Below are 17,203 nucleotides of genomic sequence, written 5' to 3'. Positions count from 1 at the left end.
TTTTTTTTATTCACATTTACTATTGTTAACAACAAAGAGGAAGTAGTGCCAGGGATATTACATTTTATCAGAGGAAGATCTGTCATTAAAAGAAAAAACAACAACACTCATAACAAAAATATTAAGAGGAGCCAGGAGTAGTATTGTACTTTTCTACGATATACATTGTTTTACCTGCTTTTTTATTTTGTATTGAATTAATAGTAGAAATATATAGGCTCAAGTCTGCAAAAAATTTGTTTATTTGTCAGCCCCTTTCATTTTATGCAGGTGATACTTTCCAATTAAAATATAAAGTTGATTAACACATTTCACATCTTTCAGTTTTTGATCAAAGTAGATACATACATCTTTGGCATTTAAAATAATAAATTGTCCAATTTTACGGGACAGGTAGTTTTGAACATCAATCCAAAATATTTTACAGTACATGCATTAAAAAAACAAGTGAATAATGGTCTCCTTGTGTAAACCACAGAAAACGCATGAAAAGTCAATATTCAGTTTAAACCGTTCCAGAACATGTTTTGCAGGGTATATTCTGTGAAGAATCTTGAAAGACACTTCCTTTATCTTGTTGGTTAGGCAGTACGTATTTGTGACATTCCATGCTTTCTTCCAATTGACACTGCCATATAGAGACACCCAGACATGTTGAGATGGAGGAGCAGTGTTTCCAACAATAATATTCCGTATGTCCTTGTTGCTGGCTGTCCACACAGTCCATGGTTGAAATCCCACATGGACGCGCGTCAGAGGACGTGCCGCGGCAGGCTGCGTGCTGGTGTGCGTTGGCCTTTAGTGTACGATAGTTTGTGCTGAAATACGATAGTTTTGGAATCTTTATACGATATAATGGTTTTCAGAATCTGGCAACCCTTGGCCCGCTCGCCCGGACTGCGCCGGATCTGCAAACAATCACCCTTCCCTCTATCACTACCGGTGTGTGGGGCTCCAGCGCAGCTCGAGCCGCGCCAACCCGGGCTTCATGAGACAAACTCCGGCTGTGAAGTGTGGTTAAATGGACAGATACTGGACAGAACGCGGACTGTCTTTGTGAAGACACTTCTGCGGGACACACAGCGAACACCGGGCGGGAGGACTTTGTGTTTCCTCTCGGTAGAAAGTTTGTTTTGTTTTTTCTGAAGAACCATGGCCTGTGAGGGAAACGGGATGTCAGGTCAGTGATCACAGTCTGTTGTTTTACGGCAGACAGTGTGTCCTCTTTCATCACGATAAATACTTCTGATACTTACCTAAACTTCTACTTCCACGTACTGACTCTGTGCTGGCATCGCGGACTTCTCCATTTTACCACAAAGTATTTGACATTTATAACGTATATCATACACTCTTTATATGACATGTTGTATTTACATTTTAAATGTTGGATGTGCATAATTATCATCATAACAAAAGTCCATTCAAGTCCTCAGCAGTAGTATTCGGTGCAGTACAGTGACTTTTAGAATGTTCTGTATAAACTTACACTTGTCTTTTGTTCCTCTGCAGATGAGAGAATTGGAGAGGCTCTCATCAAAGAGTAAGACCCATTTTGTTTCATTTATCTAAGGCTCTGGAACAGCTCGGTTATGGGATGTATGGCTCTTTACTGGTAGCTGAGTCAGTGGGATCTGTTCGTTTTTAATAATTAGACACCTTTTGATTTAAATCATCCAAAATGACAACGGGGCTGGTTATAACTTTTTGAAAAACGAAATCTATTATGCAAAATCTACTTTTTAGAACTTTTTACCATTACAAATTATAATATTTCCTCATCAAAATATACCTCGTCACTCGCACATGTTTGAGTGATCTATCAATCTTAGTGCAATCTTAGTATATAACAAAAGATTTTGTTTTGATGCAATATTTGTACACTGCGTTCCAAATTATGATGCAAATGACATTTTTCTAAGATTTTCTAAATTGTCAACTCAAATGAGAGTCAGCATAATTTTCAAGTGTTTAACTGGTAGAGGATCATTTAAATGTGGTTGAAAAAATCTCCCAGTGAAAACAGTATTTTTAAAAAAAAAAAATATAGTAAAAACCTCAAAATCTACTGTTCCAAATTATTATATAATTATTATATAATTATTATGCAACTCATCGTTTCAATACATTTTAAAGCTTGTAATTAACTGAAAATGGTCATTTGTTGAATTTGTGGCACTAGGAGGTCATATTTACTGAAATCAAAAGCTATTTCAATCAAAAAAATATTAACAGGTCAAGTTATATTTTACCATAGGAGCCCTTCTTTGAGCAGCTTCAAAATTCTTAAATCCACTAAACTTGTGAGTTTTTGGACAGTTTCTGCTTGAATTTCTTTGCAGGATGTTAGAATAACCTCCCAGAGCTGCTGTTTGGATGAAAACTGCCTCCCACCCTCATAGAAGATTTTTTGTTGAGGCTCCAAAGGTTCTCAATAGGGTTGAGGTCAGGGGTCAGGACATGGTGCGTTGTCATGCATGAAGAGGATTTTGTTCGGGAAAACACGGCTCTTCTTTTTGTAACGTAGAAGACAGTGGTCAGTCAGAAACTCCACATATTTTTCAAAGGTCATTTTCACACCTTCAGGGAGCCTAAAAGGGCCTAAAGGGGCCGACCAGCTCTCTCCCCATGACTCTGGCTCAAAACATGACTCCGCCCCCTCCTTACTGACGTCACAGCCTTGTTGGGACATTGTGGTCATTCACCAACTATCCACTACTCCATTGATTTGACCATCCAGCGTTACACAGCCTCATCAGTGAACAAGACTGTTTGAAAACGAGTCCTCATGTATTTCTGAGCCACTGCAGCCGTTTCTGTTCATCAGCTTCAATTAACAGTTTAGGGGATTCCCGGTTTATGCACAACTGCAGCCTCTGGAGGGTCCGACACCTTGATGTTCGGGAGACTCCAGAGGCACCAGCAACTTCAAATACCTGTATGCTGCTTTGTAGCATCTGTTCTATTCATCTAATGTATTTGTCTGGCAGAAACCGTCCATATTGTGCGTTTATCTGCACAAACCGGAGTGTGCTCTGAATCATCCACAAATCTCTTATCAGTATGTTGATTACGCTTAATCTTTCATGAAATATAGAAGGTTTTCATATCTAGACCAAGGCATTTAACTATTTCATGCTTTTCATCAGCAGAGAGATCCTTTTTCTTTCCCATGTTACTTGAAAATGATGATTTGTATATAATAAAGTGGAACACCCTTTTTCAGTAGTTTTTCCCTTAACTGGGCTTAACCTGAAAACTAATCATCCCAGGTCTCTGAGATTAAAGGGGGGGTATTATGCAAGATCGACTTTTTCAAGCTTTACATCATGTTATTATGTCACTCCCTCATTAAAAACATGCTTGAAGTGTTGCCTTGGCACATTCACGTATTTTTGAGTAATCTGTAAAAACTCTGATGGCGGCCATTTTAGGGATAGGTTTGCCTGAGTCCTCCTAGGAACGCCCCCACCTCCTGGAGACGCCTCCGAGCTTTCGTCACCAGCCGAGTAACCAACCACTGCTCCTCAGCAGAACCCCCTCCCCACTGATGCCACAGACAGCATGTGGAGGGGGCGTGTCGGAAAGGCTCAGAGTTTCTTAAAGAGACAGAGGCCTATTTCAAGACATTCACTACAGCCATTTTGAGAGAGACATTTTATACAAGGCAGTTATTCTAATTTACTGCATTTACAGACCAACAGAAGGTTTGTCATCATTGTAGTGTGATATAGACTGGTGCTATGTGATTGAAAAAAGCAGAATACCCCCTCTTTAATGTCAGTGATTCATAGAGCCCCGAGACAAGAGATTCATTAATTTTATTTTATTTTTTTACCTTTTTGACACAAAAATGCAATTTGCATAATAATTTGGAACGCAGTGTATTGTTAAAAGCAACACTATCTTGCCAAAAGACTTTTATATACAGTATATTCAGGGGTAAAAGTAGCCAGAACCCTCTGGTACTGAGTTGTGCCCGATCTTGTTACACTGTGGAGGCTAAGCAGGAAGGGCCTGGTCGGTACTTGGATGGGAGACCGTTTGGAAACCCCAGGAAGCCTAGTTGTGAGTGAGGGAGGGAGTGGTTGGCGGTGGTCGGAAGGGCTGAGGCGCAGACTGGTTGCCTCGATTCCTTCAGTCTACCCCATGGCAGCTGTGGCTAAAATAGTAGCTTACCACCACCAAGTATGGAGTGAAGGAATAATGTGATCCGCCACCTTGGGTAGTTGTGTTTTTATGTGAAGCACTTTTGGTCTGCCAATGTGTTGTTGTAAACTGCTATGAAGTATACTTTGACTTATTGATAAAAAATATGAAAAATGAAATATGAAAAAAATGCGTCTGGCAGACAATAATCAACACCAAATAAACAAAGAAGAAGAAAAACGTATGGGGATTCTTGGGAATTTGCGGAAGCTGCGCTGGACAGAAGTTCACTCTTCAGAGATAGCCTGGCTAACACCAGACTAAAATCACAAGTGATATTTAGTCTGGGGACCACCAATTCATTTTCTCGTAGGAGAGGGGTGGTTTACGATCGTCCATAGTCGTTTATTGGGCGATACGAAAAGAAAAAAAAAAGTCTATCATGCGTCTGCACGTTGCCATAGCCAATCGTATCATCGTATGACGTACCCGCTGTAAACTTTTGAGCTAAACTATTTAGAACAAGGTCTAAAGCTTGATCGAAAAATACCATCGTGTCTGCTGTTGTCATTTTGGATCCGTCAATAAACTTTTTTTTTCTTATCTGTCAATAAACTACAAGCTTCCGTATATCGAATAGCGCGTCATCGTCTTGCCGTCCCTCCTCGTTCTGTGATTGGTTCCCAAATCCATGCGAAAATTTGGGCCATGGTCCCCAGGCTGTTGTGCAGTTCCAAATGATTCGAGCGCACACAGCAGCACGGCGTTAGCCAGGTTACTTCAGAGAGGAACTGGAGAAATAATCCCATAAGATCAGCCGCAGATCCGTCCACTCCTCATACGTGTGGCTTTAATGCACCTCAACATAACAACATTCATCATGAAATCATCACCTCTGTGGTCACAACAATCGGCCTCACATTTCGATTTTACACATTAATTTCGGAGGCATAATGAAGAGAAAAGGCGATAAAACAGAGTGGGGTTTAGGGTTGGGCGATGTCCCCTTAACCTCTTCCCACCCGCCCTCACCAAGTGCATTTTCTCCAGTTCGCCTTTACCCAAATCTAAAATCTAGACTGGAACTTACAGACTATAGGCCAGTGTGATGCCTCATTTGAAAGCTAAGACCTACAAAACTGTTCATAACTTTTTGCCGCATTGTCGCCCCTTTTGTTATCAAACTTTGGAGCTTTTTTGTGTGTGTTTTGTCACTTTTTTGTTACTCTTGAGTTTTTTTCCATCCTTTTTTTTCCCGCTATTTTGACGCTTTTTTCAAGAAGCTTTTAGATTTGGGTAATGCCAAACTCAGTTCAGTGAATCATCATGATGATCTCTCAGTATATGCATTGTTTAAAGACATTTACATCACCTATATATAAGCTGCATATTATTTATGTGAGACTGCAGGATAAATGGATCTAAACTAAATATGTTGTGATGAAATGTGTTAAAACTCCTGAGTAAAAGGAGGACGACTTATTCAGAGCAACATTTGCTCCTCAATACCAAGGCTCTTATCACACTAATACAAATGTACATCGGAGCCTAGTATTTCCATTTTCTCAATTTTAACGTAATGTTTAAGAAGCAGTGCGTGAATGGGACAATATTTGGTTTTGATCGTAGCTTACGTTTTTGAAGCTGCTGCACCCTGCGCCCTCTCGTAGCTCCAGTACTGCGCTTCTTCTCGTTCTCCATTCTCTCTCTCCTGTCTCGGTGCTTTGTGAGGTTATCCAAACCCATGCGCTCTCAGCTCGCTTTAAAACCGAAACAAAGTGAAACCACGCAGTGTTAAACAGTAGGGCTGCTCCATTATTGAAAAAATAATAATCACGATTATTTTTGTCATATTTGAAATCACGATTATTCAAACGATTATTTGTTGCCTTTAAAAAAAGTCTTTATTTTATTTATATATTAAAAACTAATAAAAAAAACTAGCAGTCATAAAAGTGCAAATGATTTCATGTATGCCTCGATTAAGGAGAGGTCTCTGTTTCACACCTGCCCCCTGCTGGCCAGCCCTCACACCTGTGCAAGTAAACTGAGCAGCGCGGCCTGATGACATCATCACACAGCGCCGTTTGTTTTTATGTCAGGCAAAAGCATGAGCCACGGCACTTGAAATGTGAAGGGAAAATAATCCCAGCGCCATGAAATAATGCAAGCATTTTGTAATCGTTTAGTGTAATAATCGAAATCGTAATCGAATTGCACAGCCCTATTAAACAGTGTTAAACTTTCAGAGAGAGAACCTGCAGAGCTCCGTCTTTATTTTAATTACGACTAACCCGTCATGTATCTGGCAGGCTACGTATAACTAGCTATATTATATATTTATTGTACTGTGCAATCCTGCAAAGTTTTTAGGTTTAATGTTGTTTAATGAAAGCACTGATTTTATGCACATGTTCTGCTGCAAATGTTGATAAAAGTGCCTTAGTGACTTAGTGAATGTGGTTTTGACCAAGAACATGGCTTACTGGTATTAATTCATATAAATGGTATATCGCCATTCAGCCCATGCAGCCCTAGTGTGTGTCTTTCACATAAAAATTTAACTAAATGTATTTGTTTGTGGACCATAGTGTGGCAAAATGTAGAAAAGTTAACCCACTGTATATACACTACCGCAAAGCACCATTTTTTTTTTAAATGAAGATGACATTAAATGAATTAGAAATATAGTCTAGACATGGTTAATGTTGCAAATGCCTATTCTAGCTGGAAACGTGGATAAATAGATGTGCAGAGGTGCATTTCTAGCAACCATTGCTCCAGTGTTCTGTTGGTACATTGTGTTATTGATGATTAGGAAACCTTCATGCCATTATTCTAGCACTTCTGAAAACTAGAGAAGCTGTAGAACTGGCCTGGTGGCGGTAGTGTATACAGTACAGTTGCCGATAAGTTTATAAATCCCGGTGGATTTTTTTCGGCCATTTCTCAAAGAATTAATAAAAGGAAATAATACCATGTCTTTGCCCCTGTAGCATCAATGACAGCTTGGAGTCTTTTGTGGTAGTTGTGGAGAAGGTTATGTATACAATCTAAATCCATTAGATTATACAGGTGAAACTCGGACAATTAGAATATCGTTGAAGTTGTCGCTGATGGACGTCCGTCATGAGAGTCCTGACTCCTGTCATCAGAAAGTTGCATCAAAAGGTGCCGATATGTCGAATATGAAACAAGTCTTGGAGATATTCCTTTGCTGTCCAAGTCAAGGAAATTAACTGCATTATTCCCAATTCAGTCTGTCCAAATGTGCAAACACACATGTGATAATCAGCAGATCAGTCCAGTCCCCAGTGCACCTTCGTCTGTTCATCAAACATCGGACAAATACTTAAGCGGGGCAGCATAAGTTTTGATAAAACGAACTTAGATTGTGGCCTCATAATGCTAAAAAATAATTTTGATATTTATAAAGTAAAGTTGACATTGTTTCGTATTATTCAATGTATTTAGTTTCATGCAAAGGAGTCTTAAAGCCCTATATTTTTATTAGAAATAGTGAATGTTTACAAAATCAAGCATTAAAAAGCATTTTAGACACAAATTTGGTCTATGATCGGGTATAATCCTAAAACCGAAATATTTTCTCTCAGAAAATCGTGACTCAAATTGAAATGGTGACACCCCTGTTTTCTATAACAAGAAATGCATCATTTTTATTCTCAAATTGAGTGCCCAGCTGGAAATAGTTGTTGCTAGCTTTGTTTCTCTTTGTTTTAGTCCAACATTAACCATTTTTTTGTAGAATATGATGCTGATCGCTAAATCCAGTTTAATTTCTGCTTTAAAGCTTGTATTTGCTTGAGTGCAGATTGATTTTGCACTTGACAGTGAAAATGACAGTAAAGCTTATTGTTCTCGTGTTATGGTTTAGGGTGATTGAGGAGGAGCTGAAAGAGGTGCCTGCAGATGACGTCCCGCCCCTCACACCGCTGACCCATCAGGTTCAGTCTGTGCAGGAGCAGAAGGTGGTGACGCAACTGGCCAAAATGATCCGGATCATCGGAGACAAGGTCCAGGACGACCAAGACTTCCAGGAGTGAGTGCCTGTGTTTGACCCGCTCTGAGCTCTGCATTGTGGTTACCAAAGCTAGCATTGATCCCAGTCCGGACAAAAAGTTTACTTTCCCCGGGCAAGGGAGTGTTTGACACTGTAAGAACATTCACCTCCCTGTAACTAACGCCTTGACATGTTTCTTGACATGTTTCTTGACATGTTTCGTGACATGTTTCTTACTACACACAGTTGCTGGTCCAAAACCGTCTTTTTCCTTTTACAAACAATTTAGTTGCAATTTAGTTATTTCTCAGCTCCGCAGAACTTCAACTAACATCAGCACATGTGGGGCAGTGTGTCCATGTTTGCTTCCACACGCTCTGCTGGATGTTGTGTCTTTTTCTGTGGATGTGGGTCACTTTGGGGACACATTGTTATCACACAGGATTATTTAGACCTAAATGTGTGTTTTTGCCTCATTTGGTTGCAGTGCCATTGATGGTGTGGCGCGTGCGCCGGGCTCAAAATGGGACCGCTTCAAACAGGTGGCGGACAAAGTTTTCGAGCACGGAATCACCTGGGAGAGGATCGCTGTGCTCTTCTACGTGGCCGGGCGGCTGGCGGTCAGGGTGGGTCACCACGCTCACAAGCACCACATATCAGTTTAAGGCTTTTTGCAACAAGGCTTTTCACTCCGGTTGAGTGGCCACTGCTCCAATGGAAATTATAGGTTGTGTTCATATGAAATAGTTTTTTAAATAAATCTCCAAAAGCTTAATTGACAAATGTTGAAATTGATCATTATTTTGAAGTGATTGGATTCACAAACCACAAGCCACATTCATCTTATGGTGAATGCTGTCTCCACCTTCATGAGAACATAATTGATCATTTAATTTAATCATTTGAAGTTCATATATTGACACTGAACTTTGCGACCATTTTTGTTTCATCTGTACAACAGAGAGCAACAGCTATGTCACTGATGAGGTCAGCTCCCCCACCTCCTCTTTAATGTGTATCGTGTATTATTGCTCCCATATATTCTTTAGAATGGAGGCAGAGGAGGTGCAACACTTGCCAATTGTATTTTGGGAGATTTCTAACAAGAACAGTATCTGCATCTGAGATTATGACATCAGCACATTCCACAACGTGAACACAATATGCCATTCCAGAGCGTTTCCAACACAACACAAGGAAGAAATGACTCATCCAGGTGTGGAGCAGTCATTTCCCTATTGGACATTTGTGTTTAATTCAATAAAAAAGGATTATCTTATCTTATCTTAATTGTCTGTTGTTGATGTGCAGCTGGTGGAGGACCATCTGCCTCAGTCAGTGCGGGAGATTGTGCAGTGGACAGTGGATTTTTTCCGACACAACCTGCTGGGCTGGATCCGTGACCACGGAGGATGGGTGTGTATTTTTCTCTGAGATTGGACTCCTGAACTCCCGCTTCAAATCTTCATCACACCGGGTTTATGGAGGCTTTACAGTCCATAACAGTATGTGACATTGACACATGGCGTTCAGGGCTGAACAATCACATTTAAATGACCTTTTTATTTGTTTATACGGTCATATAAGTTCTGAAAACAACAAAAGCATTTTCACCTTTGGGATTCATCATGTATAAAACCTTTTAGCACGTCTGAACTTATTACAAATTTAAGCACAATACTTTTCCTAAAAAAATTATTTACTAAAAATGACCCTTTTGTAAAGTCACACCATGTAGAATTTTACCCAATGAATAAAATTGAAATCCAAGCATTTATTCTATGACAGATATTTTCATCATTGAAAATGACCTCATACTGTAGATGTACAAACAAACAAGTACTTTTGCTGTGAGCGATACTAGAAATAATACAATATCGGGTATCGGCCACAAATGAATCCACACCCGTTATGGCTAGTGCTGCAGCTATCAAATATTTTTGTAGTTGAGTATTCTGCCGATTTTGTCATCCATGAATCAAGTAATCGGTTAAATTACACTTTTGGTAACGATTATATCAATAGTGTGTTAGAAATATGAAAGATCTTAAAATGACTAAAGCAACAGTTATCCCTCAAACATTTAGGCTTTTGTAATAATATCATGCCGTCAAAACATTCCTCCGACACAAATGCAGTTTTTTATCCATTTTAAAAGTATGAAAAAAGGAAAACTACCAATGTAGACGCGAACCAGAAGCACAGCCCCGTTGTCATGGCACCGTTACACTAACATGGCGGCTCTGAGGGAAAGTTTAAACGGAGCAGGTTGTTTTATGAGAAGAACAAAATCTCCAAACGTGATGCTGATGTCGTTCGTCATGTGGTAAGAAATAGTCTTTGACACGAAAGCAAAGCTCACCGAATACAAAGAATACAAATACAAATGGATAAAAGCCTTAACATCGTTCAGTGTTCATTATCGATCCATAATTTCCAGAAAAAAGACTGAGTGAGTTGAGTGAATTACTGTCATTGCTGATCCCATGTGAATGTGAGAATAGTTCTTATCGATGTCATTGTTTTTTTTTTTGTTCTCCTTTATGCTTTTGTGCAGATCAACAGTTTCTCCGAGCTGGCGACCGCCTCCATGCACACAGTGAGCGGCGGGCAGGTGTACGGCGTGTTGCTCATCTTTGTGGCCGGACTGGCCTTGGGCAGTCTGGTTACCTGGAGGCTGCTACACCACCACTGACCCCCCCCACCCCTCAAACCGTCACCCTGGACCTGGGCCCGCTCCACCGGCGAGACCATGCGTTAATCCTTCTGACATCCTATTGACAAAATGGTGCTCGTGATGTTTTCATACCAAAGCTCAATTACAGCGAGACGTCCTGCTAACTTTATGTGAGCTATAGAAGGGAGCAACATCCTGGTACTTTTGCCTTTTCTGGGAGATAGTAACCTCCAAAGTGTAAGCTATTCAATTGACACAATTGACCTTTTCGCAAAAGCCCCACCCCCTTAGCCAATGTATGCTAGCTCCGTCAAGAAGTGGAGTAACACGCATCATAATGAGGACGTGTCAGTGGCCAAGTTTACATGCAGACCAAACGTCTGATCATCATCTGATTCCTGTAGTTCTCTGATTATTATTATTATCCTATTTCTTTCTAAACAGTCGAGTGGTTTAGGCTGATGCACATATGACAGAATCCTCAGTGTTGTGAGTTCAAGTCCCAGCTCTGATTATTTACTGATTAAATGTATTCATTTACTGATCATAGCTCCCTTCTCTTCACCCACACATTTATTTCAGAAGTTGATGCACGGTTTGTGCTACTTGTATTTTACTTTACTTTACGACTATAATTACTAAAGAGAATAAGACAGATCTGACTGAGTTTTTAAACCTGCCCTGTATGGTCTAGGCACCAGGCACTAGGCAGTTTGACTCCCAAGTCCAAATATGGAGACATATCATTCTCCAGCTGGCTCTGTGGGCGGGTCTGATGAAGAAAGGGGTGGGCAGATATTTCGATCTGCTCTGGCGCATGTGGAACCCGCAGCAGATCTGACTGTTGGGTTTCTCCTGATCATGTAAACGTAGCCAGTGACCAGCTAGGCCGGTCACCATAACAGAATTTGAAGTTCGATATATTGAGCCAAAATATTGCGATAGCGATTTTATTGAAGACCTTTAAACGCCACAGAAACAAACTCTAAAGCTTCAGAAGGATAAGAATGTCTGGGTGCTGTGAGGTTTGATTGGGCAATGAGGTTTTTGCGAAAGGTCAATTGGCTTTGAGTTATCTGCAGCAACTACCATCCATATAAATGCTCAAGTAAAAGTCAAAAAAGGACATGAAAATACCAACGTTAAAGTGCATATGACACATTAGACACAAGTGTTTGCTGAAACATACTTACCCTAAAAATCTTTGGCCTTTTTTTTATGTACTTTCACCCGTGCTGACCATGAACTCTATCTGTCTGTCACTTCCTGTCAGCCGCTTAAAGATTCCATAAAAAAATGACTTTTCTGCCCAACATTTCTTCTTTAATCTGCTGCTTCACTGACAAAAAAACAGACACTTACTACAGACGTTATCCATCGAAATAATAAAGGCTTTAAACCTGTCATATGCACTTTAAGTACAAAAGAACACCATTAATTCTGAGATTCCACCAGAGCACGACATGAACTTTTACAATAATGTCCGAGAATCTTTTTTTAGATGAAGATTGTATTTTTATAAGGTTATTTCCTCAACAAAAACTGAACCTGAAGCGTTTTTTTTGCTTCATATCAGGGCTGAGCTCAGAGCTTGTTATTCTTTTGTTTCTAATCATGTTTGAAACTTCTCTTTTATCTGTGACCGTCACTTCACTGGAGGACTGGTCACCAGTTGTCACCACTTCACTGGTGACCACAGAGGACTGGTCACCAGTGAAGTGTCCCATAAATGGAAATGCAATGATGAGCAATATTTTTCTCACTTTCTTACGGCTGTCCATGTGCGATTTATGAAAAGTGTTTCAGAGGGGGCGGTGTTTCAGAGGGGGCGGTGCTCCGGAGGGGGCGGTGCTTCAGAGGGGGCGGTTCTTCAGAGGGGGCGGTGCTTCAGAGGGGGCGGTGCTTCAGAGGGGGCGGTGTTTCAGAGGGGGCGGTGGTTCAGAGGGGGCGGTGGTTCAGAGGGGGCAGTGTTTCAGAGGAGGTCAGCATCTTAGGGTCGAAAGGAAACTCGTACTTCAAAACAAACATACGTGCCTGTAGTTAAGCTCACCCCCATCAGCCTGCAGTATTTGAGCAGGTCTACACGTTTTAGTTGTGGCAAGTAACTTTAGAAAACCACAAGCCACAGTAGCTGGGGACTGTACAAAACATTTTTATACCGGTTCTTTAACCCAGTGTTTTTCAACCTTTGTTGAGCCAAGGCACATTTTTTTCATTGAAAAAATCATGCGGCACACCACCAGCAGATAATGTTCTCCTCCAAGTGTCGTGACTAGGAACACCGTATAGTCTCCCTAACAACCTGATATGGAAGAGTATAATATGGTTACTCTGCCGATCACTAGACAGCATAGACACTCGAAAACGGTACATTATTTGTGGATAATAATGCATTTGTTTAAAAAAAAAAAACAAATAGGGGAAATTGGATAATTTTCCAAGGCACACCAGACAATATCTCACGGCACACTAGTGTGCCACGGCACAGTGGTTGAAAAACACTGCTTTAACCTCATAACCGAGCGCATTTTCTCCAGTTTGGCTTTACCCAAATCGAAAAAGCTTCTTGAAAAAAAGTGTCAAAACTAGTGGCAAAAATAAGGCAAAAACAAGGATGAGAATGCAACAACAAAGAAAGTGATGAAAACCCTACTAAAGAGCAACAAGAGGAAGAGAAAAGTGACGAAAAAGCATTATGCAGGCCTTAGCTTTCAAATGAGGTGTTACACTGGCGGTTGTAACCTTTTAGATTTGGGTAAAGAGGTTGCCTGATACCTATACTAAAATATTTGTTGTCTAGAACCAGATAACCAAATATATAATAAAGATATATTTTCTGGATTCTTTTATTTTTTCAATACCAGTAGTGCCTAAATGTTGTTTACTGGTGTTGACGGTGCCCAGGCCTACACCAGCCACAGTAGTGTGCGTGCTTCCTCACGCATTATGTTTACATGTGGAGTCAGGGAAAGAGGAGTTTCCCCTCACCTTACCGGGTTTACACGGGTTTTGGAAATCCTTCTTTGGGAGATTTGACTTTCCCTTCGTCCATGTGACTGTGAACCAAAACAACCTCGGGATTACAGAAGTGTTGGTTTCATATTATGCCTGTAATGTGCGATCTTGTTGGAAAAAGGCCATATTCAATCAGTCTGTAATTTTGTAATGACAATTGTGGTATGCTAACATGAAAAAACTGTTTGTAAAAATGTGTATATCCCTGTCAGATTTTCTTTTTGCAGTATGTGTGGCTACATAAGAATACTGTGTAGCCCTATAGAACCCTGTGTACATTTAAAGCAAAGGTATGTTGTAAATGTAACGAGTACTACCTGCCTCTGATTACTATGCAAGTACATGGACAGTTATTTAAAGTCATTTTAGTTCTTCTTAGAGTAGCTTTACTGGTGGTACTTTTTACTTCTACTTGAGTAATGTTATAATGAAGTATCTGTACTCTTACTTGAGTATAAACAATAGTTTCTCATTCTACAGTGAGTAAATCTTTAAGAGGCAAAAGCTTCATGTCACACCTAAAATAGATGGAGTTTGTGCTTCATGTCCTTTTATTCGTTATTGTGTGTATTTCTCTGGCCTTTTCTTTTGGAAATACTTAGATTTTACATACTTTCATGTTGTGTTTCTTATGTGTCATGACTGAATCGTTAACCAGACTTTTATGTTCCAACAGTAAGTAGCATTTACCACTTCAGTGATGACTTTGGTCAGTACTTTTGACTTTTTCCCGTGTAGGATTTTTTCAAAGTAACGTTACTCTTACTGGAGTAAATATCTTGGCGATACTCCACCCACCTCTGATAGTAATAGTTTGATAGTTGTGAGTGCCATGGAGGTAGTCGGTGCGGAACGCTGCCATCTTAAATGGTAAACTCATTAAAACATGTTGCTTTTCATGAACTTAGGAAAATGTTTTTTCTTTATGTCTCACTGAAACTGGGTGAGGCACAATTTTACAAATAAATGTCTAAGATGTGGAACCGGATATGAATGACTGGCTTGTTTTATTCTGAAAAACATAGATTTTGAGCATATTTAAGTACAGTACATTCCCATTCTCCACATCGGAACATGCTGCTCATTCAGAATATTCAACATCTCACATTACATATTACATAAGTATATCACTAGCTGTGACCCGGCCATAGTCTCCTCTCCTGATGTTCTCCTCTGAGTTCAAAAAGACGTCGTAGTCTCTAACCCCTCATTCACCATATAGACCAGTCGTTCTCAACCTTTTGGAGCCACGACCCCCATTACAACAGTTCATTAGGATCGTGACCCCTGCCTGGGTCAGACCATGAGAAAAACAGGGACATCAACCTATATAATTCTTAAAAAACAATCGCTAAAATAAAAATAATCAAATTTAGAACAAATAATAGCACCCAGGTAAAATAGCATGCATGCTACAATACCATAATAATAATATATATTTTTATCTATATGCTCTGGCGTTGAGAACTCCTGATATAATCCACACTATATTTCCTTGCACTAGATGATTCTTCAAAGTGTGTGTTGCCACACTCTTTCTAAATTGTGTCACACAGTATCACACAGGGTTGGGCGGCTTCATTGTATAGGCGCCATCTGGTGGTGAAAAAGCATTACAGCGGTGAGCCTGAAAAGAGCAAACTCCACACTGACTGAGCTCATTTATTCTCGTTCAGAAATGAACCAAATAGTCAGGATTGAACTGGTTAACAGCTGAGAGTGAGAATTTAGACTTTAGAATTTAGATTTTAAACAACTGAATGAGAATCAATGAGAAGTGTCAGTGATACAACCATCTAAAAATGAAGTCACTGACCAAGATTTCATATTTTTGCTTTTGTTTACAATTGGATATCCAAACGACTTTACCTTCATAGACCATCATCTGATTTGAACTCACGACCCTTGATTATAAAATGGATGCTCTCCTCCCAGTTTTTGTGTTTCACTTCAATATGTAGGTAAAGGAGAAGAAAATGGATGGTTGTTGTACACGCTATCTACTGAATCATTTCATTTTGTAATCAGGGCAGATTCACCTGGTGCTCGAGCCCGAGAGCACCCATAGGATCAGTGTGTGATACAAAAATACCAAATGAGAAAATGAGCCATGTGTTGTTCTCATTCTCCTGGCGTGAACTGCTAATAATGACTTATTTCAAACAAATACACTGAAATGGGAGTGTTTACTGCACCGGTAGTCCTTTCTCAGTCATATTTGATGATATGTGCTCAAATAATAAATATCACTTATGACCTGACCAGGGCTTAACATTGGTAAGACTTGGTAAGAACATCACTCTACTGCACTTTAACTCTCCTGCAGCGTTTCAATATTCTTATTATACAGTGTTCAATGGTAATAATAAAATATGCCATTTTTTTTAAATCTACCACTGAGGGTTGTGCTCATGTACGATATCATCGGCTGCGTCCGAAACGAGCAGATTGGTAAAAGCTCTTACGCCAAACCGGATGTGCGTCAGCGTCCGCCATGACAAGATGCTTCCGAATTGGGCTGTCAGTTAGAAAGGAGTTAGGAAAAGGAGCCTCGATGCTAACTATCATAGCCACTTTAGCATAGGGACCTCTGGTGCTAACTATCATAGCCACTTTAGCATAGGGACCTCTGGTGCTAACTAACCGGTGATTAGGAGCTATGTGCCATCCCATAAGCCACAGTGCCAATCGCCCCACCCCACTTGCCCCCACCCTCGAGTGATTCATGCGCAACCACTGTTGATTGACAGGTGCACATTTAATAATAAAAATAATAATACTAAAAAAAAATTCTGCACAAGCCAAACTTTATAAAAGTGACAAAATCCATGTTGTCGTCCCCACAGCTCAGTCACATGTCAGTGTTAAAGAGGAAACTCTGTAAACGGATTAAATGCTTTTGTTTTCATTTAGTAGAAACTTAAGCCACATGGATCATTTGCTGCTGTCGCTTTAAGAAACAGCTGTTGAAATAAAATAAAACTAAAGGGAAATATATGGGTCATGTTTTCTCCTTAAATGTCTTTGTTTGGACACTATGTTGTTGTTGGACACTGTACACTGGGGGGCGACATGCACTTTTGTTTGGCCTGCACTCCACCAAGAACTTTAAAGAAGAAGAAAAACAGCTGTTGGTGATGTCACTTCCCTTTCCCCTGTTTAAGGACGGACGGATTGTTCAAAATATAGTTCCCTAACTGCACAGATCTAACAGTCGACCCCATGAAAGTTTAAGGAGTTAGTTGCTAGTGTTAGTGCTTAGAGGCTACAATTTGATGGTTTCAGACGCAGCCATCGTCCATAGTGATGGATCAGCAACATCTCGATGGAGAGCAACCATA

General features: G+C 40.1%; 1 protein-coding gene across 1 annotated transcript; it reads left to right on the top strand.

Moving 5' to 3' along the window:
* The first annotated feature begins 1,035 nt into the window (after positions 1-1,035).
* On the top strand, positions 1,036-11,095 carry LOC306969516 (apoptosis regulator BAX-like). The gene is made up of 6 exons (XM_079565153.1): positions 1,036-1,180; positions 1,513-1,543; positions 8,045-8,209; positions 8,658-8,796; positions 9,482-9,586; positions 10,728-11,095. The coding sequence occupies exons 1-6, from the start codon at positions 1,153-1,155 to the stop codon at positions 10,863-10,865; spliced, it is 606 nt and encodes a 201-aa protein (XP_079421279.1). The 5' UTR covers positions 1,036-1,152; the 3' UTR covers positions 10,866-11,095.
* Positions 11,096-17,203: the final 6,108 nt, after the last annotated feature.

The sequence above is a fragment of the Gobius niger genome, assembly GCF_951799975.1.
Source record: "Gobius niger genome assembly, chromosome: 10".
Taxonomy (NCBI): domain Eukaryota; kingdom Metazoa; phylum Chordata; class Actinopteri; order Gobiiformes; family Gobiidae; genus Gobius; species Gobius niger.
This window is presented reverse-complemented; position numbering and strand designations above follow the sequence as displayed.